The sequence below is a fragment of the Anopheles bellator genome, chromosome 2 (assembly GCF_943735745.2).
Source record: "Anopheles bellator chromosome 2, idAnoBellAS_SP24_06.2, whole genome shotgun sequence".
Lineage (NCBI taxonomy): Eukaryota > Metazoa > Arthropoda > Insecta > Diptera > Culicidae > Anopheles > Anopheles bellator.
In genome coordinates this window covers 75,680,502-75,707,589 of record NC_071286.1, presented here as the reverse complement: position 1 = coordinate 75,707,589, position 27,088 = coordinate 75,680,502, and the positions used below count along the sequence as shown (strand labels likewise).

At 51.0% G+C, this 27,088-nt stretch overlaps 2 protein-coding genes across 4 annotated transcripts in view; both read right to left on the bottom strand.

The window, feature by feature from the left end:
• Positions 1-9,683, bottom strand: part of LOC131211561 (P protein-like) — a 38,374-nt gene extending 28,691 nt beyond the window's left edge. For both annotated transcript variants that reach the window (XM_058205073.1, XM_058205074.1), the window contains exon 1: positions 9,553-9,683. In XM_058205073.1, coding sequence (XP_058061056.1) covers positions 9,553-9,650 — 98 coding nt within the window. In that variant the 5' untranslated portion in view covers positions 9,651-9,683. The remainder of the gene's footprint in view (positions 1-9,552) is intronic.
• Positions 9,684-17,629: 7,946 nt separating this feature from the next.
• Positions 17,630-26,140, bottom strand: LOC131212877 (P protein-like). 2 transcript variants are annotated; one of them, XM_058206941.1, is made up of 9 exons: positions 26,098-26,140; positions 22,203-22,315; positions 20,620-20,812; positions 20,115-20,538; positions 19,572-20,054; positions 19,386-19,501; positions 19,185-19,323; positions 18,195-19,114; positions 17,630-18,127 (listed from the first exon to the last, which is right to left on the bottom strand). In XM_058206941.1, the coding sequence occupies exons 2-9, from the start codon at positions 22,246-22,248 to the stop codon at positions 18,043-18,045; spliced, it is 2,406 nt and encodes an 801-aa protein (XP_058062924.1). In that variant the 5' UTR covers positions 22,249-22,315; positions 26,098-26,140; the 3' UTR covers positions 17,630-18,042. The 2 variants fall into 2 exon arrangements, with proteins under 2 accessions (XP_058062924.1, XP_058062923.1); XM_058206940.1 differs by lacking the exon at positions 26,098-26,140 and adding an exon at positions 24,430-24,499 and having other exon boundaries at positions 22,203-22,540.
• Positions 26,141-27,088: the final 948 nt, after the last annotated feature.

Here is a 27,088-nt window from a genome sequence, read left to right as displayed (position 1 = left end):
ACTTTGCAGACGAATACACTTTCAACTTTCGTATGAATTATTTATTTACAATTGAATAGAGTTAATGCAACTATTCTTCTACCCAAAGAGTTCATTTCCAGAAATATTCAAACCCTCTAATGATAGTAGTGTAATCCAACAGGCCAAGAGGCCTGCAGTGCACGGCAAGAAGCTCGATCGCCCTCGATGCTAATGCCGCGTGTGGGGCCCGGTGCTCGAAAATTAATTACCCATCACCATTTGGCACGGTCCCCCTCGGCGTGCATCATAGTTCCGCGATTTCGATTCGTGATTGTTGCATGATTTATGGCCCCTCGAAACGCGGCCCGGCGCGACGGTTTTTGTTTGTTTTGCGCCCACCAACCGCGATCGCGGAGGATCTCGCGATCCACTATCTCGAGCGAGAACGTCGCTTATGTTGCAGTTGCATACTGCTACATACCACTTACTGGCCTATGATTTATTTTCAACGAACGCAAATCTAAGGAACTCAGCGCCTCCATCGCTCACCGGGGGGCCCGTTGCCGCGGTGGTCACGCATTCGCGAAGCAATAGAAAAAGTTTGGCGAAGGTTTTTCTCTTGAACTCGATCCGCTCGGTGAAACAATACCGAAAATAAATGCTAACCCTCACCGGGTATTATTAGAATTCCCATGATTCGTCCCCCCGGCAGCCAATCGATGTGCTCGAATGTGTCGAATGTCGACCATCGGCATGATGGTCAGCCGCGCATTAGCACCGCGCGCAGCGATCTTCAGCATGCACGAACGATCACCTGCGTTCTCGAGTGTGATTTTTTGCAAGCCCAAACCTGTGGCGCGTTCCCACCGAAGGCCTTCGCGGCCGCCAATAAAAGGGCTCCAAAAGCGACGGCATCTCCCGAGAGAGGAGTCCCGGGCAAGATGGTTCGGTCAACCGTCTTGGCCAAGGTTGGCCAGTGAAAGGAAGGTTTTTTCCTTTTCTTGTGCCGGATCACGAGCGGGGAGGGAAGCGCACGCGTGTAAGACATTGGCCGACCTTCGCTGGAATTCGCGATACGAAAATGAGAAACCATTGCGACGTGAGACTTTGTACCGCACGGTGTGGCCACGGACATTGCCGGGCTTGATCAATAGCCCGGCCACGACCGATCGTAGCGCCCTGCCACCGACCACCCCCGGCCGGGTTACTGTTCGTTGTGTTGCTCTTTTTTATTATTCATAATTAAGATCGCTTTCAAACACCTCCGTAAGGACAAATGTGCCATAACTCCTACTAGGGTTCGCTCGGCGATTGCCTCCGGAATCAGCCGGCCATCATCGGCGTCGGGTCTGGCGAGTGAACGCACACGGTGACACGGTTGCAGGTGGTGTCCGTCTCGAATTTGTCACCCGCTTCACGTCACCAACAGCGCGCATGGTCCAGGCTGACAGTCGGCCTGAGAGCATCATTCGCGCTTGTACCATGCCCCGGGCCAGACGATCGGTAGACCTTTCGAATGTGAATTTGATGCGATTTGCGTAATCCACCATGATGCGCGCGGTTCATAAATCTTATCCGGCCACCCGACATTGAGGAGTTCGTTTGACGCGTCGGGACATTGAAATGATTTCGATTCGCCTCGCATTCGACAAGGGCAAGGTTCCGTCTGCATTAGACATCGTTAACATTTGAATTAATCATCTCGGCGAGGCTCGTGCGCGAACCAAGTGAACTTTGGCCGTCTGTGCCCGGATTTCACTGATCCGCGCTAAGCTACCGATCGAGAATTCAAAGATCACGCTTCTAACTATGCTTGAGCAGGTTTGTTATTAAAAATGTTGCGAAATAACGTAATCAATAACCAAAATAAATAAAACTAATCCAGCAGTTGGAAAATACAAAACATTGAATCTCCGTTCAAAAGGTTGTAGTCAATCTGAATCCCCTACCGATGGCTTCACGATTGATGTCAAACTCCGATGTAATCGATCGAGATTGTCTCATCAATGCCGATAAATGTAAAACAATTCCCACTTACCGGTGCCATTACCGAACGGAGTAAAAGTACATCCTCATGGTTTGTCTCCCGGCGCCAAATGGTGCCGAAAATCCTTGCTCCTTCTCCGGAGCCGGAGACACTTCGTCACATCGACAAATCCTTTTACGTCAGTTTCGTCCTTCGCCAAAGGATCTGAGATCTGGCCGCTCGGGGAGGAAACCAATCTCTGACGCTGATTTCTTCGCGCTGATCCGTCACAACTCGTTTTGTTATGCCATTTTCCTATCCGCGCCCGCCAAAGTCAGCAGCCAGCAAACCCACGGCGTGTTGTATTTCATTTACACCGATTTTTCCGCGAGCCCGTGACGTTGTTCTTTTCAGACCATTAGGTGGTGAGTAATAGAATCATCTCCGGTTCTCATCGGATCGGGAAATTCGTTCAGTTCCGTTCGCAGGCACTGAGGCAGGGACGAATATTCTTTCTTCACCACCGAAGAAGACATCAAATTCCGAGCCGAGAGAGAGAGAAAGAGATAGAGAGATAATTAGTCCCCTTATCCGTATTCTGGTCGCCCACCAGACCCTTGCAATGACGCTTTGACCGTGATACGTGCTCGGATTGTGTTAGATGAGATCCGAAATAAGTTTCCCAACGTCGTCGGCCCACATTCATCAGGACGAATGATGACCGCATCCGTATCCAAATATCTTCCGGGTGGTATTCCGCGGTGGTCCTGGTTCGGTAGAGTCCGGTAACGAAAGCGAAAGCAGCGACCAAGTATCGATTTCATCCTCCCCGAGAACGCACACACAACGAACGAATGCTGCAAAACAAACCCCAATGTGGAGCGAAGGATGGAAATAATATCCCTCGGAGTAAAAGATTCGCCAAAGCTAAAGCTTGCGCCACAGGGCACCGTTGAAGCGGTGTTAGGAGCTTAAAAGCGGAAATTTCCATGGTTTCGTTGAGCAACTTTTGCCTGGCATTGAAATTTATGTCGCTTCCTTTGGATTGCTAGCGCCTCAGCGAAGGGCACCCCAGCGGCAACGGGCATCGATTTTCCATTTCTCAGCTGGCTCGCTCGCTCTATTTTCTGCCACCGTTTTGGGTATCTGCCAATTCTGCATGCCTGTATGTTGCTGTTCCTTTCGCCGAACCGATCGGAGTGGCTCAAATTGGAAGGAATATTCCGCGTCCACGTCATGGTGCTGCGTAGTGGTCGGTCGGGGAGATTAAATTCAATCGAGTTGATTGTTTGTAAACACAGCCCGAGACGGTAGTTGAATTGAGCGCCGCTTAAACGGCGGCATCCCGAGAGCGCTCATAACGGACGAATTCGGATGGTAGGCCAGCAGGGCCGAAAGCGTCGGCATCTTGTGTGTGTCGGAAGTGGTCAGCGAAGCGTCCAATCATTCGGGAACAACATCATCCTCGCGCTCGTGTAGGCAGGCTGGCCGGATGATTAATCATACCACCGCCAGCTCCTTTGAACTCGGTCGGTTGGAAATGAAGTGAAGTGCTGCCCGAATCGTCCATGCACAGCGCCCGTCAGCATGTTTAGCATTTTCTTTAATGGAAATCCCAGACACTACGTTACCAACGGTCCCCACCGGTATCCGGGCAGCGTTAGATAAAGCCGAAAAGATGTAAAAAATGCTCCTTAATAGGAGCCGCGGCGAGTAAGGAGCCGCTTTTACTTAATACGAAATTACGGCTCTGTTGCCCGGAAAGGGCTACAAGGCTCGGTTTGGGTTCCTGGTTCGAGCAGAAGATGTTGCCTCGGCTTCAGATGGAGTGCGTAACGGCCTCTTAAAAGCTAATGGAATACCCGTGGGCCCACTTTTAAAGACCATGTTTGTTACATGGCGGTATGAGCGCGTAGGAGGGACTTGACAGAACTTGAACAGGTTCCTGGAAAAGAAAGAATTAGTCGTAAGCAGCCTAAATGTAGAGAAATATTTACTTAATCGAATGCTAAGCATAGGTGCGTTATCTAAAAGCGAACTTATTTTAAACGCAAGTAGAATAAATCAGAAAAATATCATGTTTGTTCCCATACCTCAAAAACCCAATCATACTAAAATAGAAAGTAATGTCATCTTCTTTCCTGTGACTCCTTACAAAAAAACGGAGGCTCCCTTGGAAGCCTTCCAATCGCGAGCCAAGCACAATAATGGGCCCGTATCGTAAAAAATGGTAAATTACTTCAATTTGGCCCGCCCGTGAGTGCACCAGCACGTGCGTGCACCCGTTTTCACGTGCTCGGAATCGGCTCATCGGCCCACTGCCACCGTAATTGAGGAGCGCACGGATCGCACACGCATGGTACCGGGAAAACCGGGCGATACCTTAGGTTTAATGATTTTCCGCCCAGCAGGTACTTCGATTAACACTAATTACGGCCCCGAAAACGCGCTGGGCTGCATTATAGATGGAGCCGCCTGGTACATGACCTTCCGCCACGTGGTTCCGTTAACCCAACTCGGCTCGGGTGAATAGAAACCGATTAAAGTTTCCCGAAAGCAGCAATCCGAAACTGCGATAAACGCAGCAAGTTTAAGGTCAGATCGGTGACGCTGCAATTTTAATGCCCTTACCAAAGCTAAGGGCTCCCGGGCACAAGGGCACGATAGTTTGAGAGCACCGAATAAAATGCCACCGTGTCCTTGCACCCGGTTACTTGCTTACTTATGCAGGCGCCCGTCGCCAGCACAGGATGTTAGCCCCCTAACAATGTTGCAGGCAGAGAGCGTGTTGGCGTTAGCGACGCAATGCGGGATTATTTAACGAAATAATAACATAATATACGTTCCCAGCACGCCGTGCAGCACGCGGGACACGAAATCGGTTTTATTGGATGTGTTAATTTGTAGATAACTCAGCTGAACAAGCGAAACAGGATCGGATGTGTGTTTAAAATTTAACGTACGTTTTGTTGAAAATACCACAAAATTAAACCTATTAACAGAGTCTCTGTGTAAAGGCATAAGAGAGCGGGATAAACACCAGTCTGCCTTCAGCCTTCATCTAATGGGTGCCCCCTAATGTATGCTGGTCGCCTCACATTATCATCCCATCTCAGCAGTTACCGTGACGACGACCGTAGGATCTAGTCACATTTGCACAATTATTGCAACTTCAGCTGCCATAATCAGCTGCCGTCCCACTGTCTGGCTGCTTATTGATCGCCGTCGGAGGTTATGGTGGCCCAGCGATAAACCAAACGGAAGACTAAACCAAACACTCAGCTCCTTGCTCGGTGCAGCAGCAGGAGGCTCGCCCCCGTCGGGATGATGCTGGCGATGGTATCTCTCAAGTGCACGGTGCTGTACTGGTGGCCCTGTGGCGCCCTTCACCGGGGACGCTCTCATGGTTGGGGCCTGTATATATGCAAAGCTGCAATTAGGTTATCCGCTTGGCTTCTGTCTCGATTGTGAAAAGAGTGCAACAGCAAAAAAAAATAGGCACAGAAGGGGTCTTCTTCACTTCAGCCGCAGGGTGTTGCGAGATTGATCCCACCGCGTGAGCCAGTCACATCGCTGCCATTGAGCGTCACTTAACCTTATTTCCGTTTTAATGTCACGGTGATGTTCGTTCGTTCGGAGTTCGGACGATCGTGGCGACCTACAGATTTGCACTTACAACCGCGCAGTTACAGTCGAGCGCTTGTTAATTGTAGATCAAATCGATTAGACAGAGTACGCGCCCGGGGCTTTCGAGATACTTCTCTAGGCACAAACGAAGCGACGATGCAGTAGCGTAGGAGGCGATGAGCAAACTCGCCTTACTAAGGTTACCACGATTCCTTTGATTGCTTTTTGGAGCTCGTTTCGAATGATGGGTAAAATCTTACCAAAGTTAACCAAAGTTGTGACCTGGAAAATTGCGCTTATCCGAAGCCATTTGCAGCTCCTAATGTAATCATGGCGAAAAGTGCACCATGCTCATGAGCATCAATCACGGTCCGGGCACGTGAGGCACACATTCGTGGTGCAGAAAATAACTGACCTACAGCGAGCTCCAGGAGCCTCACAATCCTTTTGCAACGTGTCACCACCAACACGTGATCCGTCGGACGCCTTCTGGGCGCTCTGGAGGTCTGGTGGCCCCCTGCTGAGGGAGACACATGCGCATTGAAACAACCATGCCAGCAGCCACCAAGGTGGCAAAAGGTGCCCACGAAATGTCACCTTAACGCCAGTGCCACGGTCATGGTCGTCGCGTGACACCCGTGAAGGGTTTCCAGGGATTCGATGCAGTTTATGCAGGAGTGCACACCCTGGCAGCCGGGTGCACGTTGGTAAACCTTTACCCATGTGGTTTATGACTTGCTGACTTGCGCACGTCACATCGCCAATCATCGACAGTCGGCGCTATAATTCAATTGCCTCGGTGACCTCGTGGACCTCGCGGTGTTCCGCCCGGTTCGTCCATTACATGATGAAAAGTTGTTGCTGAATTTATTTTGCTTTCCTTTATTTCTGGACATCGGTAGCTCTCCCGGGAAAACACCGGCCACCGCTTGACTGAAAACGTTCATTGGCCCGTCTGGCATCTGGGGCCTTCCGGGAAAATGTTTCCATTAGACAAGTTTGTTGGCAAAAGTTTTGTTCGCGAATCGGCTCCTTGAAGGATGGGCCGTCTGAAGGCGCATCCGGGTAAATTACCACTTATTAAATACCGCGCAAAAGTTCATTATCGACAATTAACAGGTCCACGCTAGTGAAAAAGCTGTGGCAGGAAGCTGGAGCTGCAATTTGGAACGGTACCGTTCGTAAGGGATGCTGATTACGATTATAAACGACCTGAAGCTGTGAGGTTCGAAAGATTACACGGCACAGCAAATAAGCCGATCCTTCCTTTCTGCGTGGCGAAGGATTACGAGCTGGAAAGTTTGCCGAAAACGGTGGCTGACTCAGGCGTAGCCTTATCCTCGTGGTCATCCTCGACGGGACGGAAACTTTCCTGGAACGGATCGAAAGCTGAACCGTAGGTGAAAGTTAGCGAACGACGAAACCGGTACCGAAAGCGGCCAGTAAGCTTGTGCGCCAAAAAAAGACGAGAAAATCCTTACCAGGAATCAGCGAAATTAAATTGATTACTTGTTCGCCTATCTCGTGCCCCGTTTGTCGCAGCAGCCCCTCAGCAGTCAGCAGTGCGGAGGGAAAATAAGTAAGGTGCAGAAGCATAATCTTCCTAGCCGTGTGATGTCTCCAGCCGGCAAGGTCACCCCAGGCTGGCCAGGGAAATGGTGATACGCGGTTGCCTTTTGGACTTTATGGATCGATTTTTTACTTCAACAACTTCCTCCCAGTGCCCTTTTCCGAGGCGCTTTCCGTGTGGTGTGCGCGGACCTTCGTGTTTTTTGATCTCCCTCAGTACTGGAAGCCACGGGAATATGACTCCCTTTTTTCTGTTCGGAACGATGGACGGATGGATGGACGTTCATCAAATGCTTCTAGCGCAACGACCGGCAAATAAATATCGTGCTCGTTCCCCGGTGTTGCAACAGCTTTCGGGATGATTACTTTGTATCGCTTCCCCGCGCCGTATCGAGCGCCACGTCGACTGTGTCCCCACCGGTAATCCGCCATTTACTTGAGATTGTATTTTATGAGCCACTCAGTACATCGATAAGTGTCACGGCCCGCAGGTAGTAGTGACCGCACTTAAACGAAACAATCACTGAGAGTACGAAAGGAAGAAACCGAAACAATCTAATAAAGGAAATTGACAAAGCGATTCTCCCGATCCACCCGCCTTTGCGATGGAAATTTTAGAGCACACTTCTCGAAATCCAGAGACGCGATTTTGGGCGATCGAAAACTAGCAGTCCCACGGTTGGACCCCACGGTCTAAAATTGTCGTCGCAAATGTCAGTGAAAGTTTTTTGGGTGGTGGGCGCCCCGAGGCCCGTCGGCTCTGTTTGCGTCAGTAAAACATCGCCAAACGATGTAGGTGGCATGGGTGGTCACGCCCTACGCCATCCCGTAAGGCAGGTGACCTTTAGGCGGCACCGAATCCTTGAGCCCCACTTGAGCGGGAAGAACATCTTAATTATCGTCTACTTTCGCGGACTTTGATGCTTGAAAATGAATTCGATTTAGTGGCGGGCCGGGTGGGTCGGCCCTTCAGCAGCGGTCGTAAACATTGGCGCTTCCGTCTCGAGTGGCCCGGCCAGCGACCGGCAGAGAGAGAGAGAAAGGAGGGGGGCATAAGGTTAAATTGTGTTTGACCTTTCCCGTCGGCTGGCTGTCGTCGTCGTTGTCTGGAAACGATTTCCTAATCCAGTTCAATTGACGGACCGACGACTCTTTGTCAATACAGACGCACGTAGGTGGACCCCGCCGTCATCGTCGTCGAGGTGTTAGGTCAAAGGTGGAGCCCTAATGAAGCGTACAGCTTCCGAAACTGGTGCGTAATATGTTGTAATTAACACGTGCCGCATCGCGGGCGTTTTACTGTCACCCACGGGACTCCTTTTTCTCTCGCGATGTCACGTTTCGTGTACAATGTTATGAAATTGAACAAGTATAATGGAGGAGCATTCCAGTTTGTTGCGTGCTTTGCTCAATTAGCGAAGACCTTAGATGTCAGCAAAAGAAACGAGCATTCCCCAAACAAACCATTCATTTGGCGCAACATTGTTCCGTGGAAATTCAGCATTCGACGGTGGCCACGGAGGCGCCGTTGACCTCCTGCCTGACCTTATCGCACGGGCAACGAACCAATTAATCATAATAATCATGCATTGGCTGCATTGCGTGATTCTTCTGCACGGATTCGCACGGGTGGGACTTTTGGCCACGGAGCAGCTGAGACGTTGCCGTGAGTCATCATCATCATTTATCAACAATCGGTGGTAAGACACTTTCGGAGGCCCATCCATCATCTGCGCCTTGGAGAACCTCTCTGGATGATCAAAGCGAACCGAAACGATGACCACCGCGAGGCTGATGAGAACGCGGTCCTTTCGGTTAAATCAATTAATGTTCCATTACGCAAAATCGATCGATCACCCATCGTTCGTGGGTAAACGCTGACCAACTTCCAATGAATGTGATATTTTGATGTTAAAGCGCACTGAAACAGAGTGCGACTTCTGATTGAAATTGATTCGAATATTGTATAGCAAACCAATTAGTATAGAATTAGCTAAACAGGATAGGGAAATGTAAAATAAAACACCAAACTAATCCCGCATGCTGCTTTACAGAAGAAATGGAAGAGTTTTCGGAAACTCTTAGCATGCAAGGATCACCTGAACTCGTGGTTAGTCAAAGGATAACTAAACCATTTATTCTTAACTAAAGATTGGCAATTAGGGCTGCATCTAGAACCAACCACTCTTCGGTTAAGGTTCCGAAAACCCCTCTTTAACAGGATTCAAACGAGGACCATGAGGACAAATCGGGCAACAGAGGTTACAACATTGGGTGAGTGAAACGAGAAACCACACAGAACGTTAATAAGGATTTGGGTTCGAAACACAATTAGCAGAGGTAAAGGGACACACAATGAACGAACAACTCACGCACACAGAGAGAGAGAGAGAGAGAAGAAGAAGTAAAATCGGGGTAGCTGAACTCACTGTTCCACCTCCTGGCTGTGAAGGGAATCGTCCGATTCCGGCACGCTGATGCGCCCGTACGCACTGGTCGACGTCGGGGGTCTAAGGTTTTTCGGCATTTCCGAGCTCTCCGGTTTCCGGTGCGCCACCGTGGCGGCTTGGTCGATGTACTAGGACACCGCACAGGACACTGTGCCTTGTGCAACGATTGCTGTTCACACGCGGATCCTTGGGCTCAAATCTTTCGCCCAAGGAATTGTGGGTCGCTCACCGACAGCCAATATGGGCCACCCGTCGGGAGTGCCAATAAGTTACTCCTTCTAAACGGCCGCCCACTGCGGTCCTATCTCGGACTCTGAGGCCACTAAGGCAAACACGGACGCTGGTGGAGGGTACAATGGTGGGGCACTTGTGAGCTGCGAATGCAAAATTAGGATGGCGGCGACGGCGGTGGTGGTGCCTGGGTGATGATGGTGATGACGATGATGATCGAATTATGGTGATCAGCAGTGACGAGCGCTTGAAGGCTACACTAATGCTAATGCGGTGCGTTTGCTTTTCTTTATGGTCGCGCTTGGGTTATGTTTTCTTCTTCGTTTCGGCGACTAATGCACAGGAACGGTTCAGCGAGATGATGCAATTGCTTGCTTGCCAATTGGGTGTGCGGGCGTGAGAAGAGGTGGTGGATGCTGTCGGCTACCGGCTACAGCGCCGGTACGAGTGTGGCACTAATGATGGAGTACTGATGCTGAAATGAAGAAGAGACAAAAGATATAGAAAGGCACTTTTAGGCTTCGAGGTTACTAGCCAAAGCGCATGGTTTTGAACTGTTTCTAATGTCGTGAGTTTTGTTTTACATCATTTACTGATATGAACTGAACTGCAAGTTGAATATCTAAAGCAATCATGAAACTAATTTAAGTAACGAATTAGCTACGTTGCTCTATTCTATCTTCTACTACGATAAAAAATGAATCTACATCTACATATAGATATTCATAAAATAAAAACATTTCCATTTTTTTCCAGAATCCTTTCGCCACAACGCAACACGGTTCTGTAAAATTTAATTAGATCGCTGCTTCTCTCTGATCTCTGAAACCATCGGCTACACCTCATTGCGACGTCCTTACATGGCACCGAGACACACAAAATGGGGACCGAATCCCGGGACCGACTTACTTTGCAGTACGCTCTCGGCCTTCATTGCTGCTCCGTTGTCGGTCGATGATCGATGATCATTCTGCTGTCCATCGGTATTCGGATTGCTTTCGATCATTCGATGTGTAGTAGAGTGCGGGAGCCGCTCACACGATCACTAGTGCACACTGCTCCGCCTGATCCTTTCGGTGTACGGGGTTACAGGGATCGACGGCTGAACTTCGTTATTCAATCTCCACGAGACACGAGACGACGCACCATAACCTCTCAAATTGAATTACCTTCCGGTGATCGCGAGGGATCGGATTTTCAGCAAGCGCTAGCACCAACAAACCCGAACCTTTGTTTGGCAAGGACACAGGATAAACTTTCACTTTCCACAACGTCCACAATGACGGAACTGAAAAACTGCAGCTTGAAACATGTGCTTTGGCACCGGTTCGCGGAAAGGTCAGAATGGAGCTCGATAGGCTTGATGTAATTGCTGTTGCTTTTCACATTAGATTCGATTTAACCACCAAACCGGCTCGGCACATCACAAATTAGCAGAACACGGCTCCTTCGAGTGCGAAAATATTGCAAGCAACAGCACGGATCGAGAGTGATCTCCTACGAAGCGTTGATTCGTAAACCACACGATCTGCTCTCACCGACGGCTGGCTCGACTGATCCTCGAAAACTAACTGACGTCGATGAAACACGGTGACATCTGCACCGTCGCTTCTGGCCGGCCACTAGCAGTTCATTCGTCGATTTTTACTCCATTGCCAAATCGTCCGCTCGATGTGTATGGGTAACGCGGTAGCCCGAAGGAAAACGGATTTCTGAAAATAAGTTGGAAAAATGGAGTTCAAAAATCTTCGCGTGATACATTATTAATATTTTTAATATCAAGCCCCCTCAAACCAATTATAACAAGTGACAAGAGCCACTGATAAGCAAAGCTCAACATAACGGCGACGGCCTAATTGGTGTGCTTCGGTTACGCTTCGACGCTGATAATGGGATATGTTTTGCATCAGCAACAAGATCATGCTAACAAAACAGGTCTCCAATGCGGCTCCTAACCAACATCAACACAGCGAGGTACATATTTTGAGTTGCTCGGAGCTCAACCTCAGAGCGACGGCATCGTTTTCCGAGTGCTGCTCGTCGGACAGGAAAATTTAGAATTTCATCAACCACGGTGGTGCAGCGGCAGGTCAAGAATAGATCGCCGGCAATTAGTTGTCATAATTTTCATCACCCGCTGCATTTCCACCACCACCAACCTGCGGCGTGGGAACTGCGATTTTCCACGGCCCTCAGCAACGCAATTTCCACGGCTGGCAACATTTTCGGTGGACTAGATTTTGTGCTTCGTTTTAGAATCGTCGTCTGGAATGGGTCCAACCGGCACAAATGAGCGAAATCAACTCTTCACTCGCTCTCTCTCTCTCTCTCTCTCTGTCTCCCCCTGGTCGAGTTTGACCATCATCACTCTGGCAGCCCAGACACACGCGGCTGCCTCATCGTCTGAGCGCTAAATCCTGCATGACCGGGGGGGCAACGGGTTATGATTCAACACACATCCCATCAACAGCGAAACAGATGCCGAGATCGAGAATTAGACCAAACCGAAGCAAAAAAAACAGAGGCCATAACATCAATCGCAGCGATCGCATCGCTCCGTCCGCCTTCGGCCACCGAGTCGGAGAGCACTAGAGTCGCGCTGCTAAATTATTTATGATCCGTAAGCCGGGCACAGATTTACTGACCACCCGGCGGCGGCGGCGGCGACGACGACGGTTCGGAACCTCCTTCGGTAATATTATTCCGTCCGCCATAAAATGACCCCATTCCGTAAGCACGCTGGTGGTGGTGGTTTGGGAAAAACTCTGACTAATAACAGTGGCCATTCAGGACCTTCAGTCAAGGTCGTCCGTCCGGGTAAATCTTAATTACATGCTTATGAAACGGTTGCCCTCGAAGGGCGTGTAACTATTTACTCGATTCTCGAGTGATCCGTGGCTTTCGTGGCGTAATGACACCTCATTAACCGGGAGCTATATTTAGTAAATTTAATTTTGCTTAAACAGAAACAGAAACTTGGCGTAATTCTTTTCCTACGCTCAATTATGCTTCTAATTGTAACCCCCTCCGAGCGACAAAGGACAAGACCGGTTAACCCCTTGGTGCTCCAGGATAAACTTCTCCAGCGTATCGCAAGCACGCTCCTTGGTTTGCGCTCTTGACTCACGCCCCGAAAGTGGGATAACTTTCTAGCTCCCTTGAACCAGATTCCTGCCGCTGCTGTTGGCATTCGTTCTTGAACCTGTGCCGGTCCAGCGCCGGTCATGGCACGGAAAGACGTGTGTACATGTGTTGACACTGGCGCTCGGTTAAAAATAGCTCTCCAAATTGATAGGATAATGCACATCTGCGGGAGCGAAGTGGAGCACGATAACATGGCACAACTATCGGAGCCGTTGCGAAGAGAGCGCCATTGTGCGGCGTTCCTAACCTACGAGAACCCGGTTCTGCCAGCCAGCCAGCCAGCAGGAGCGTTGACAGGGTCACCAGCACACAATCTCCGGTTCGCACACCGCGACTGACACAGATTGTGTTGCCCATGGCGGCTCGACTCCGCTCTCGCTGTCGTCCTGGGACGGCAACCTTTTCATTTTGATAGACCTTTCAAGGTTCTATTTTAAACCTTCCACCGGAAGGCGAATGTACCGCTGGTGGGTGGGTCGATGACGCCCACAAAGCGCCGCTTTATTTGGATGGATAGTTTATGAAAAGGAGCCTTGTCCTTGGAGGCCAGGGAGAGAGTGAGAGAGTGGCGTGCCTGAAAGAGGAATCATTTTGTGCATCTGTCGCTGTATCCTTTGAAATCCACTTTCTATTGAAGGCTCCACCAACAATCGAGCATAGACGCGACATGGCGTCAACGGTGTCGTCAGACGGGCCGCAGAAGATGGACGATGTTTTATTTATGATCCGCACCTTGAACGACAAGTCTAGAGTGTCGGAAAAACTAGAATTACTTTCGCGTGGAATAACCCAGCTGGTTTCTTGAGTCCGGAAGGGGAGCACTACGTGCGTCACACGTGTAACGCCAGGATCAGTGCCACGAGCGCTGTCACTCAATACGGCGGTCGGTCCGTGTCAATATTGTGACAGTTATGGGGCGTAATTATTTTAACCTCAAAAACATTCTACCTTGCTGACTCATTTGCGAGTCGCGCTGTAAGGATTCGAATTCTCCGAACCTTCGGTCCATCGCTCCGGTGGTGGCGTTTATCGCTGGATGCGACACCGTCATGTCGGGTTCATCTTACAAATGGTTTCTCGATTTGGAATTCCGCTCGGCGACTCTACTGGTCGCCCGTTTGAAGTGTGCTCGACGTCGAAAGAAGATGACTGTCGAGGACGAGAACCTTCGCGCCATCGGACGATAGAAGGTACTACTTCTTCTGCCAGTGTTTATGGCAATCATTCAACTTCACTTCTGCGTTTCTCGCTGTGGATCATTGTTTCAACGTAGCATTAGACAGGACTGAGAATTTAGACCATCTACTACTTGAAAGGAATGGAATCAATAAACTGGAAAAATATTCAAACGAACCGGAACGAGTATCGAATGTCTCGGTACATCTGGTTCTACTCCTCTAGCATCAAGTTGCTTTACACGATCGTTTCACATTTCCCACCAAAAACATGGCGCACACTCACTCCACATACTAAACCGGGAACCATGCATAATTGACGATGGTTTCGGTTTACAAAATTCTTCCCCCGACGCTTCCGGTCCGGGCGACTTCGGAACCGGTTCGGATCGAGGTTCGTTTTTGGTGTGTTTTCTACTCCATTCGGATCACAATGCTTTGGACCGAGGCCGGTGAAAAATGGGAAAATTATGGAGGCGCCCCAAAAGCGGAAACGGGGTCAAAATAATATTTGTGGTCGGTCCGTCAGCTCCGATGAATGTAAAATTTACACGAGCTACCGAACGTACCTTGTCCAGGGGGCTAACATCATTACACCATTAACACACCCCACCTAACGGGCTGCGGACTCATAAAGGATGGCGGCCGTGCGTGATCGCGATGGTGGTATTAAATCAGTAGCCGAATCCGATCCGCACACCCCCGATCAGCTCAATTGGATCAATACTGGACCCGGGGGAAACCATTTTCCTGACGCGCCGTTGAGGCAGAAAATCATCCTCGAAACGGGTGTGCCTGAACGAGTTATTGATCCTACGCGTCGGAATTGCGTCAAAATGTCGAAGTTTTCCCCGTGGCCTTTTCTACCCTAGTACCGCACCGCACTTTGGACGTATTTGGCCGGCTCGATGTTTATTCGAACGCGTATTTTTAGAACATTTTGCACTTTCAATCCGGCTTCTTGGTGGGCGCCATAAAACGGGGTTCATTAGTGAGTTAGGCACGGAACACGGCCACAACCGGCGCAGATCGTTCGATAAGGGCCGCCGTTGGACCGACATGTCAGCATGTCGAACGTCAACTTTTCGAAGTCAGAACCGGGGCTTCCATCTTGAGGTTATGCTTTAATGTAGGGCCACAGTGCGCAGTGTGCCTCAAGGACCTCTTCGTCCAGGGGAACAGGTAAAGCATGCCGACTGAAGTTCCCCACAAAGGCCCAGAAGCCTTACATCAGCCTTCAATCACACCAACCGGACTGGAAGCGCACCGTTCCTCCAATCGATATTCTCAACACAGGAGAGAGATAAACCCTTAAATATGGCAAACCTGTGGAGTGGAAGGTACAACTGGTGGTTGGCTTGGTGCCTGCTGTTCCCTCTGTACCGAACATAATTATATTCCATTCCGGGTAAAAGTAGCGATGACATCATTTACATACTTTTACTCTAGCCCACCAGGAGTACCTTCAACGCGGAGCCCTTATCCGCTATGCCGGCCAAAGGCAATATTCCGTCGCGTTGCTCATCGATAACGGGCGGGTTGGAGCTAAAAATAGTATCCCACTTTGCATTTCAGGGCAACATTATCTATCAGGCCCCAGCAATAGACGGTCGTTGGGTCGGTGGCCATTGTACTTACTGAAGCTTTTAGCGGATGTCAATCTGCATTCCCGGTGCAGTCGCGAAAGTCGCGCAAAACACGTTCCGACAGCGTGGTAGGTGACCGGACACAAACACAGTTTCGAAATCGGGCGGGGAATTCTAGGACCCGTCACCGATCGGTGAGAGGGACAAAGATAGACAGAGAGCGAGAGACAGACACACGCGCACAGACTCCCGGGGATGTTCAGTCAGCCTTCGCCCAGTTAATGTGGCCTCATCGACGGCGGTTCAACGTCCTGCGGTTCGTCCTCACATCCAACAGTCTTCCGCTTCGTCGTCCTCGCCCGACGTGGGACTACCGACGGCGCCGGTCGCACTTTGCTGGGGACAAAAGTCCCGGCTGCCCATCCTTAGGTTGCTCATGCTTGGGTTTCCTTCCCTTTTCCGGTTGGTTTTCGCTTTCGGTGGCCGAAGGCGCTATCAATCACGCACCAACATCCGCCCGAATCCGGGACCAAGTTAAATTACACAAATTTGTCTCTCGTTAGCGCCACCCGCGTAATGAACTCGGGGTTCCAATTGTTTGTGCCTTGCTCGAACCCAAATCTAACGGTCACTTGCGAACCGGATGTGATTGACGGGTACGCGCGGACAAACTGATCACAAATCACTCGACGTCCTTCGGTCGGCACCCGACAGTAGCGCACTGATTGCTTGGATGCAGCTGGCGGACGAAAATTGACACTTTTCACGTTGAAGCAAATTTTTTTTCTCGCTTTGCTTCCTTCCGGTCCAAGGAGGTTGGCAGAAGTTTCCAAGAAGACGGCCAGCGAGGCCCTCGGTCTGATAGCGCTCAGTGGCCCACAGGATGAAGACGGTGGTAGGACACCACCCACCGAGGAACTCCGAGGTACAGCACACGCGGCGGCCCGTCCAATCTGGAGAACTAACCAAACTAAGCGCCCGTCCGTGGCGGCCCTAGGATATCATCCTGTCCAAAAACGGTACCGCACACAGATACACTGGTACGTGCCGAAGGTAAGTAACTCACACCAACGCGCACGCTCGGCCCCAAATCCCGGTGCGTTGAGCGACAGAGTGTGTGACAGAGACGGAAGAAAAGATCGCTAAAAGGAGAAAGCGCTATTGCTAAAGAGAGAGAGAGAGAGAGAGAGCATACGGCCTACTGCTCAGAGCGTAGGGCCGGCGTGGAAAACCTGTACGAGCGTTGACCACAAAAATGCAAACACTCCTCGGTTGCCGGGAAAACCGATGCCGATTCGCTCTCTCTCGCGAGCCCTGGCACGAAGCCAGGCCCGTTGCTGTATTGGTGAGTGACTGGAAAACAGTGCTTTCCGCTTCCACTTTCCAGTACACGTTTTTCCGAAAAGGAAAAAAGAAAATGCTCTAATTATAGTCCCGTTTCGATTAATTCCAGCAGATGGCGTTGCTGGGTCTGGTTCTTGGCGTGCGCGAAAAGGACGGTGATTTGGCTCGATTTTCCGCGCGGAAAACAAATCAACACCCGATGTGCGAAGAAACGAGAACCGGAGTCAATATTTGTGTGCTCTCGGGGCTCGGGATGCCAATAATTCACTCACTACCTGTAAACCGATTTGGCGCACGACCCACTGTCTATTGAGACTGGCCCCCCAAACTAAACATAATTCGTTTCAGATCGGCTGGCCAACGTAAACAGCGTACGCTAGGAGGTCAATCCTTCAACGAACCATTGCACTTACTCGCCAGCTACGGTGCGGTTTGACGTCACATCTTTTGCGAAAGGGCATCCCGAATTACGCCTCATTATGCTCCATTAGCCACCATTTTCACACCTTTTTGAAGACCTGGCAGCTAACTTAAATAAACCGCCCGCAGACACTCAATCGCTACATCTTGGCCGTCGTTTATTCCCAGCTTAAAATGTGAACACATTTCCTTTTCCATTTCTCTTTCTCGCAAAAACAAAACTAAAGTCAATCGAAAACACGAACAATCCCTTAATGCGCTAAATGTTTTCCCGTTTTCTCTTTTGATGGAAAATATTGTTGGCCAATCGCTAAACACTTGGGCAACCATCAGATTGCCAGAATTTTGATTTTGAATCATGTTAAGTCGGTAACAGGTCCCTAAAAACGTGTACTTTAGCGAGAGTGCGCTGGCGCTAATGCTTAAAGCCACCGCGGGCTTGGCGGTGGCGTCTAGGGAGATGGTGTCCTCCGCCGTTATTCGGCTGAATTTTGCGTAACAATCATACACAGCATAGAACAACATTAATTTGACGACCGGCCCGTCGGCAGGGGTGCGCCACTGTCGCCCTAGTGCCAGGCGAAGACAACGTGCGCCATAATCAGGTAGCCCGTGGTGACGACTACGCTGACCAGCATGATCGGGAAACCGAGTCTGTAGAAGAAGAACCAACATTCGGTGAGTTGAGATGGCACTACAACCCAATCCAGCCGCTACTCACTTGAAGTAATCCATGAAGCTGTAGCGATAACCGTGCTGTTCCGCGATACCGGCGCAGATGACGTTGGCCGAAGCCCCGACCAGTGTACCGTTGCCACCGAGACACGGACCGAAAGCCAGTGCCCACACCATCGGTTGCAGGGGCAACCCCAGATACGCCTTCTCCGAGAGGGCCACCACGATCTTCACCATCATTGCCGTCACCGGGATCGAATCGACGAATGCCGAAGTGAGCGCCGAAATCCATAGAATTATGATGATCGCCACCGCCAGACGTAGATCCTCCGACACGGACAGAATGATCGTTTCGGTCGCGTGGCCAATCCAATCAATCAGCCCCATCCGCTCGACCGCTTCCATCAGCGTGAACATGGCGGCAAAGAACAGCAGCGTTGGCCACTCGACCCTCGACAGGATCGCGTCCATATCGTTCTTGTCGGAAATGATCAGCAGCAGCACGACACCGAGAAGGGCCGCCCAGCCGGACGATAGGCGGCGCAGTTCCGGGATGGACTCGAGGAAAAACAGTGACACGATGAAGATGCACACCACACCAGACTTGATCAGCAGCGGTCGGTTCTTGATCGGGTGCTCCCGTTGCAGCTCTTCCAGCGTCGACCGATAAATGTCCTCCGGGACCGTACCCTTCGTCATCTTCTTCTTGTACTGGTGGCGCAGCAGCTTCACCTTTTTCATGAGCGTTTCCCGGACCAGATTGGCGTCCTTCGAGTACGGTGGTATCTTGCCCGCCGCCCGTTCCCACACCTTGATGTTACGTCGCAGTTCCTTCAGCTCCTTCGGTTCGTGCATGCGCAGGTGGTTGATGTTCTTGTAGATGATCCGCAGGTGGATGTTGGTGGTGATAACCACGATGATCACCCCGACCAGCATGTGAGCGGTGAAGTTGAGAAAGGTTACTCCCTACAAGGATCAGGTGGAGACGGAGGTGAGAAGACTACGGAAGACTACGCCACCACCGATAGGTCCTCACGTGTTTCAAAATGTACTGGTTCGAGGTGATGATAATGTTTGGTGGATCCCCGACCGGTGTGGTCGTTCCGCCGATGTTGGCATGCACGGTGATCGCCATCAGGATCGGCACCGGGTTCATGTCCATCACTTCACAGAGCCTGCAAAATGACCAGGTTTTTATGAGTTAAAGTGGACTGTATGGTTCGCAGCATAGCATTACCGTATGGTGATGGGTGCCATCAGAAGCACCGTGGTTACGTTGTCCAGAAACGAAGAGATTAGAACCGTACACAGACACAAACAGTGTATCAGGCTCCAAATCTTGCCGTTGGTAATCTGCAAAAAAACATGATGATAAACATGATTAACGGGATCTTCGGCAACCCAAGGGTCACTCTCTTCGCACCTTGTAGATGTACACCGAAATGTAGTCGAAGATGCCGGTCTCGGCCAGGATCGCAACCAGTATCATCATCGAGAACAGCAGCAGAATCGTCTCGACGTCAATCCACCCGACAATGTCCTCCATCGTGGGCCGATCGTTGAGCGCCGCCAGAATGGAGATGGCCAGGGTCGACGCAATCACGGCCGCAAACGTGCGGTGCACGATCTCCCAGATGATCAGTACGTACAGGAAGATCAGCACGAACGCGGCGTAGATTACGCCCACGTCCCGGTTGACCGGCGACTGGTCGTAGTGGACCGCTACCGGCATACTGGCCTGGATGTTGCTACGGATCATCAACCTCACCAGACCTCCGCCGTTCGTCTGGTGCAGTGCGTCGTAGTTACTGTCGGCGATATCTAGCAGCCGTTGCTCCTTCACGATCGGCGCACTGTCGAACAGATACGGATGTACGATCGGGATGTACCACGGTTCAGTGATGTTCTAGGGAAGGGAACAGATCTCAGTTGCAAACCCCGGATGGCCCACGATCGATAACAGTACCTTTGCCGAACTCGATGCGTACGGTTCACTCAGATTCGCCTCGAGTGTCGACGTCAGCATCTGCAGGTACACCGTCAGATAGTGCTCGGTGATGTTACTGTACGGTTCGCTCAGGAACGTGCCCTCCAGCGTCACCTTGACGCGCGAACTTTGCGGCAGACGCGGCAGGATGTAGGCCCTCGTTTTGCCCGGCGAGATCGACAGATGCTTCTGTTCGACCAGCTTCTCGTCCTTCACCACCATGAACGCCATAATCAGCAGCCACGTGATGAAGAGGCAGATAATTTTCGAGTACTTCCGAAACGGGTGATCCTCGTCCAGATGCCCGTTCTGCCCAGTGTCGTTGATGTCGTCGTGCTTCGGAGGCGTAATGTTGCCGATGTAATGGCCGGCCAGATGGTGCACGTGCGGTTTCGGAATTTCCCTGCGGGTTTTTGGGGGGGTTTAGGAATTCGTTAGGTTACACTCTCGAAAATTACAGCCCAACCCAAGAGGCAGTACGCACTTCTTTTCCTTCACGTGCCCAATTTCCTTGTTTTGGCCCTCCTCGTTCGTGACGTTGATGGTGATGAACTCATTCTCGTACTCTTCGTCACCCTCTTCGCCCTCCTCGTCGTCGTCATCTTCGCCGTCGTCGTCGCCACCCGGATCATCTTCCGTTCCTTGCATTTCCGGGAACGAGTCCTCATTGCTGCCACCTGCACGAAGAAGGAAAGAGGCAAATCACTACCCGGCAATCACTCTAACGTATAATCAGGGTCCAAATATCAAACCCTAATAATCGCCAACCTCTTCGACCGCAAATCGGGTTTGAAAAGTTCAACCACCAACCACGGGTGCACCGCACGCAGTAATCAAATCGCACGATCCTCAGCTCAAATATCAAACCGTCCTGTCCCGTCGAAGCTAATCGGCGATCTCTATGAGGTCCGGCAAGAAAGCGATCAATCATAAAGCGAGCGGCGCTGCTGCCAAAGATCACGTCGGCCAAATGTCATCGTGGCCACCGAAAGATTCGCGGAACTCGGAGCCGGGCGGACCACACGAACCGGCTAACTTTCGCTTTCTTCAAGCGCCCGGACGCCATAATTGGCCCCTGGCTGATGATGGTCGGTGGCCGGAGATGGATGGCCGGACAATTGGGGTCGATTAAGAAACGGTGTGTCGTTTTTTCGTTGTGGTCCGATTTACGCCGCGCGACGAAATGGCACAGGTTAGGCCCGTCATCGAGCCAAGTCCAACTGCCGGCTTTGTGCCTCAATTTGCGTTCGTGTTGTGGTGCAAATTAATAGATCCGATTAGTTACGGACGATCAAGTGAGACGAAGAAGGCTTAAAATAGAACACCAAGAACGGGGGCCTGGCCCAGGTTTTTTTAAATCAACTTTAAGCAAGAATAATTGAACAGGGTATGGTTTTTAAACCTTCTTCTGGTTCCCTAATTGGGCACGCCTAGGGTCTATCCGGTCCCTGGCCCAGAAAGAAAATGCAATTTCCCACCACCCAGCAGCGTTAGTGCCTCGAGAGTAACTCGAGCCCCTGACAAATGCCATTTGCTCTACATTCATCAGCTGCCACAATTTGCGCTTCCGCCCGGCCCCCGAACCGCCGGCTCCATCCGAAAGATGAACTGAGTTGCCGAGACCACATCCGGTCTATTTGTCCACAGCGAACACGCCACCAGCGCGACTGGAAGAGCGCGGGCATCGGTGGCCATCATTACTGCCATCTGATACCCATTAGAGAGCGCAGTCTATTACCGTTCCGATGTGGGAAGGACTTCTTTGTCATGGACGGTTACTCCGGTGCGATGGATGGGAAAAGTTAAGAATAACTGGCACAAGTTCTTCACGAACCATCGCCATATCGCTGAGGGCGGGAAAAGAATGAGACCACACCGAGCCATCGGCCATCGGCGTTTGCATCGTTAACTAACGTCCTGCCGCGTGGGCTGCAAGTGACACTTGGCCGACCCACTTTATTGCATCGTTCGCATTATGCAACCTAATCACTGGATGGATGCACCAGTAGTTTTTTTTCCTGACCCAACGGGTCACCAGGATTAATGGAAGCCCCGGAGCGTACTTACCGTGTAGCCGGGCGTGCTCCAGTTCGACCTGCTGGAAGGACACCATGCTCGGGTCGTGGCGAATCTTGGACGGCAGGGTGCGCCATAGTTCCAGCGATGCCTCGGTAACCTCGCTGATGGGGACAACGGAAATCATGCGTTTGCGTTTACTACTCTTGCGCTTCGGGCGCTGCCGGGGCGTGGAGGCATCCTGGGGTCCTGTACCGGCGCCCGAACTCGACGACTGGGTAGCGGTGGGCGGTGACGCCGGCGACGACACGGCCGACGACGAGTCGGTCGAGGACGTGTTGCGACGCCGTTTGAAAACGTTCAGATTGCTTAGAAAGTCCATGGCGTCACTGGCGGAACCGGAACGGAGAAGGGAAGAAACCACTGTAGAACACATTCCCCACCCGAAGAAGGGATCCCGATATGCGCTCGATACGCTACGCTAACGTCACCGAGATGAATCATAAGGGGCAAAACCAAAGGGCCTTCCTTCGAAAGCGAAGGAAGAACATCCTACGACTCACTGATAATCGAAATGGAAACGTTTCAAGGGCGCATCCAGGAGCCTAGGATCCACCAAGACGGTTCGCCTTAAGCAGGTCAACAGACCCAGGGAGCCAAGAAAACAAACAACCAATCCCGGACGGGCGGAACTCGTTGACGACGCCCGTAACGAAGTTAAACAAAATCCCGACAGGCGACGGGCGGACAGAAATAGCAGACAGAGTCGTAGCCCCTGCGAAAATAAGGACGAAAAGGTGGCCATAATTCGCGACGCGACTCATCGCTACGATATCACGGTTTACTAGTTTGTCCGATACACATCAACCGACGCCAGCGAAACGGAGCGCCGGAATTTGCCAAGCCAGCGAAGGACATCCTGATGGGTCCCGCCAACAACAACAAGTTCTGCGGCATTTCGCGGCAGTCCCCCCATCGATTTGATAAACAAACAATAAGCGGGAAATGGATGGATGGGAAGGGCGAAGGGCACTCTCGACTTCCTGTGCTTCGTTTCGCGGGTACATCTTGTGAATTTATCTTCCTACGATGGGCAGGCTCTTGAAAAAGCGTGATTCACTTTCGTTGCCTCAAGGATACGCTCCTCGCCGGTGGCAATTGAACCTTCGTCACGAAGGCCCTCTTGCGCTTGGGGCGAGGACACACTTGACACTTGAAAGCACGGGGCAGATGCCTGTAATGTGTCCGTTTTTTATGGACCCCACGGGACCCCCTCTTTTCGCTGTTTTATGTGTTGAGTTTTCTGCAATTCTGCAGTCGCGAACAAAATACGTGAGGCTCGTTTTTAATTACCGGCCAACGGTTTTTAATGTCTTTACCGACACGTCGTCGAGGCTCGGGTTTGTGTTTTGATTATTCACAGCAAATTAGCCGTTCCGCTTGCGAGTTCTCTTTTCCTGTCGGTTCCAACTGGATAGTACCACTTTCGGGCCGTTAACTGGGCACCCCGATCCGAAGACGATCGAACAGAACGGGAAGGAAAGCGAAACCGGTTCCAAAACGGTCCTGTTGCAGGAGGGTTGGGTCCATAACTATAGGTTTGTAATTATTATTGGTCGCGCACAGGTTGTAAGGGGGATCGACGTACAGAAGAAGACCCGGGCGATGCTAGCCGATTTGACCCTAACCTAGAAACTCGATCGTAAGAACCGTCTCCGGAGCGGACCAATCGGACCGACCTTCACCATCATCGCCGTCGGCGATCTGTCTTCGGTCCGCGAATGTCCCCTAAAACCAGACCAAAACCATGCACTGAAGGCCACTACAAACCAGCGATGGTCGGAGCGAACGGGTCGCCCGTTGCTATTAATAACGGGAATTTAAAAAAAAGACTAAAGCACACCCGTTAAATGTATTGTAAAAGCGACGGGTGTGTTGCGGTGCCGAAGATAAAAAGTGACCGAAAATTTGCCGCCCACCAAACTTGACAGGAGCAAAAACGACGAGAAAAAGTTGCATAAATACAGAAATACACGCCGTCAGAGCGGAGTACTGGCTGGCGATCGATTAACGCACGCACACACTATGACGATCATGTGATCTGATGAGAGTGAACAATGAAAATGGATCGTTGATAACACCGAAAACACGTGCGGGGATGAAGTCTTCAAAAAAGGAACAGTATTTTTGACACATCGCCTCGATTTTGATGGGGTCATTCCACAAGTCCCTTCAACAAGTTCGAAACACAAAAACACGAAACACAGTTTGAACTCACACAGCTTCGAGTGTCCACCGGGAACACCTGGAACCGCTTGGGCGAAACGGACGGAACCGCGGCCAGGTCGCGAGAGTTGGCGGAACGCGCGACCGTAAACCGCGTGCGCTACGAAGTGCGCCACGAACGTTACTGAGGCGGCCGATCGGAGCGGATCCGGATCGTGCTCCTGTGTTCGTCCGTAATGCGGCGGCGCACTTGCTGTGTACGATATTAATCGCGCACACACCGAACTGGCCGTCGGAGGTTAGGTTGTGATCGTCGGCAACTCACTTTGGCGCTACCTGGTCGCTTCGGACCAGAGGAAGGACACACATTGCGAACCGGCACACCGTGACCGGCCGGCTTGTGCGTGTCCGAGAGAAGAGCTAAGCCACAAATGTAAATGACCGCGGCGCCGGCGCTTACTCATCGGTCACGGTGGGTCGCAATCGGGTGGTTCTAAATTTTTATGATTTTTGTTTATGATGAAACGAAAACGTGTCTGCGTTTTTTTAAGAACGTTTCCCGTCTGATGTGATTCAACAAATGGCCAACTTTTTCTGGCTCCTCGAACAAACCGGCCATGTTCTCGACTCGACCACCCGAACCCGAACAGGAAAATTAGTTTCCCGGCCATACAATCAGCCACCGAGAGGTGGTGACACCACCTCGGGGAGTAAGTTGCGAAATCCAATTTGAGGCCAACATCCAGCAGAAAATCCGTGGTTCTGGTTGGTTGCACTTTCTGCACCGACCTGGAACGGAGGATTGCGTTAATCGTCGTCGGTGTTGTTTACACACCGGGAGTCTCTCGATCCTTGCCAGGATTAGCTTCGAGGTGGAACTAACCACACAGCGGATTGCGCAACCGTCTGTACAATATGGGTAGCAACTATTCTCTCTTACTGCGTGTTGCATAAATGCTAATATAGAGTTGGGTGAGAAATATCGATTTTTTCGCTTATCTTATCGCGAACCCAAGCGCTGTCCTCCTCCATCGGTCTATCCAATAAAATCATTAATTTATCTCAATTGTAAGTGCAATTCAGTGACCGGTGTGGTCTAGGGCCAACCACGTGGTGAGCATGCTGATGAATGATTGTCTCGTTCATTATACGTATTATCAGTTAAATTGAAATTGTTTCAAAAAGAAGAATTAAATACTTTGTCGAAGTACATCCAAAATGCATCGCCTCATCAAAGGTGTATGCTGCTGCGAACGGGTCGCCTAGAACCGATCGCCGAAGATACCATCCGAAGGCTGTCTGGGTTTTAATTTTCCACTCCATCACGCCATTCGCCACGGGCCCGCCGCTGTAGTGCCACCATCACATGAATTAGCATTCGCATCAAACCGATTGGACCGTCGGCCACCGGTTGCACTGGAATCGGTGGCCTCCGCCCCGGGTGGCAGCTCATAAATATCGGTGGCCGGTGGCCTGTCATACGCCCCGGACAATGGATGTTCAAATTATTCACCCCAAACGATTTTCCCACGAACGAGTGTTCCGCGGAACATATTGCGATTTTTATCTACTTCCATCCGTCCACAGAATCACCCGAACAGCACAGCTCGTCGTCGTCGGTCGTCGTGGCCCACGCTACCCAGCCATCCTGTGTTTCCGGGGGGGAAAATGCGCCAAAAAAGCGGTGGCTCATTAAGGTTCATCGGGCAGCACACGTTACCTGGGCTGTGGAAAATCGAGCGCCGTTCTTGATTTATGGCGCCGGAAACTTTTCCGGGCGGTCTTTAGCCGCATCTTGATCGGTGACACCGTGGACGCAATTTTGAGGCCGGCGGTTCCTGGGTGTCCTGGCTGCTGGAGAAAGAGGCTACCGATGGCTGGTAGGCGTTTTCCTGAGTTGTTTACGTCCTGAGGACGCTCTGTGGGCGGGTGTGTGGGTCGACCTTTACCTAAGACATGTCTGAAGTGTCAAAATTAAGCATTCAATTATTTATGGCCGACCCTAAATCGGGTACAGGGTTTCGTCGGCAAGAAGTTTATGATTAAAATGATTGTGAAGGAATCAAGAAGACTTGAGGGGCAAAGTTTTGCCAGACTTACCAGTTCAGTAACCTTAACTTTAAGCTTGTTCCAGTGGGTTGGACAGCGTTTGGTGTGCTTCACTTTATGGTAGAGTTTCACTGTTGAATTAATTTCTATAAAAAAGACATTTAGCAATTCAGCGCGTTAAATAGGTATCATCGGAAACCGTATGGGACAAATCGATTTGTTGTGTCAATTAGCAATCGATGTTGTCGGCCAATCGTTTCAGCCCTTGTTTACAAACTAATCAGACAGTCCTCTCACGGTCATCCCCACGCTCACCGAGCTGCGGGGACAACATTAATACATCTCATTAACAGCGCGAAGGGGTGGCCCGTTTTCCACGTGGCAAAACTTTTATCACACTTCCCATTCCGCCGTCTGAAGCCACAGTACGTCGTCGGACGAGCCGAGCCGCCGGGCCAATCTATTTCCGATCAATCGAACGGCGACAACGACGAGTCGACGACAAGCGGTTTCCCGGCGGGAGTTTGCCCTAAGCTTGTCCCGTAAAAAGGCCCCATCACTTCCACGCCCATCGGTGTCCCTGCGCCTCGCCTGTCCAAAGCAACAAAGTGCGTAACCCCACAGGGACCTTCCGGCGGGTATTGTTGGTGGCGCGTGCACGG

Excerpts from the sequence above, each read along its gene's own strand:
- LOC131212877 (XM_058206940.1), bottom strand. The coding sequence starts at position 22,533 with ATGGACTTTCTAAGCAATCTGAACGTTTTCAAACGGCGTCGCAACACG. Across the intron at positions 20,055-20,114 it reads ACGCATCGAGTTCGGCAAAG|AACATCACTGAACCGTGGTA; the intron begins GTACTGTTATCG and ends TCCCTTCCCTAG. Across the intron at positions 19,324-19,385 it reads ATGGCACCCATCACCATACG|GCTCTGTGAAGTGATGGACA; the intron begins GTAATGCTATGC and ends GTCATTTTGCAG.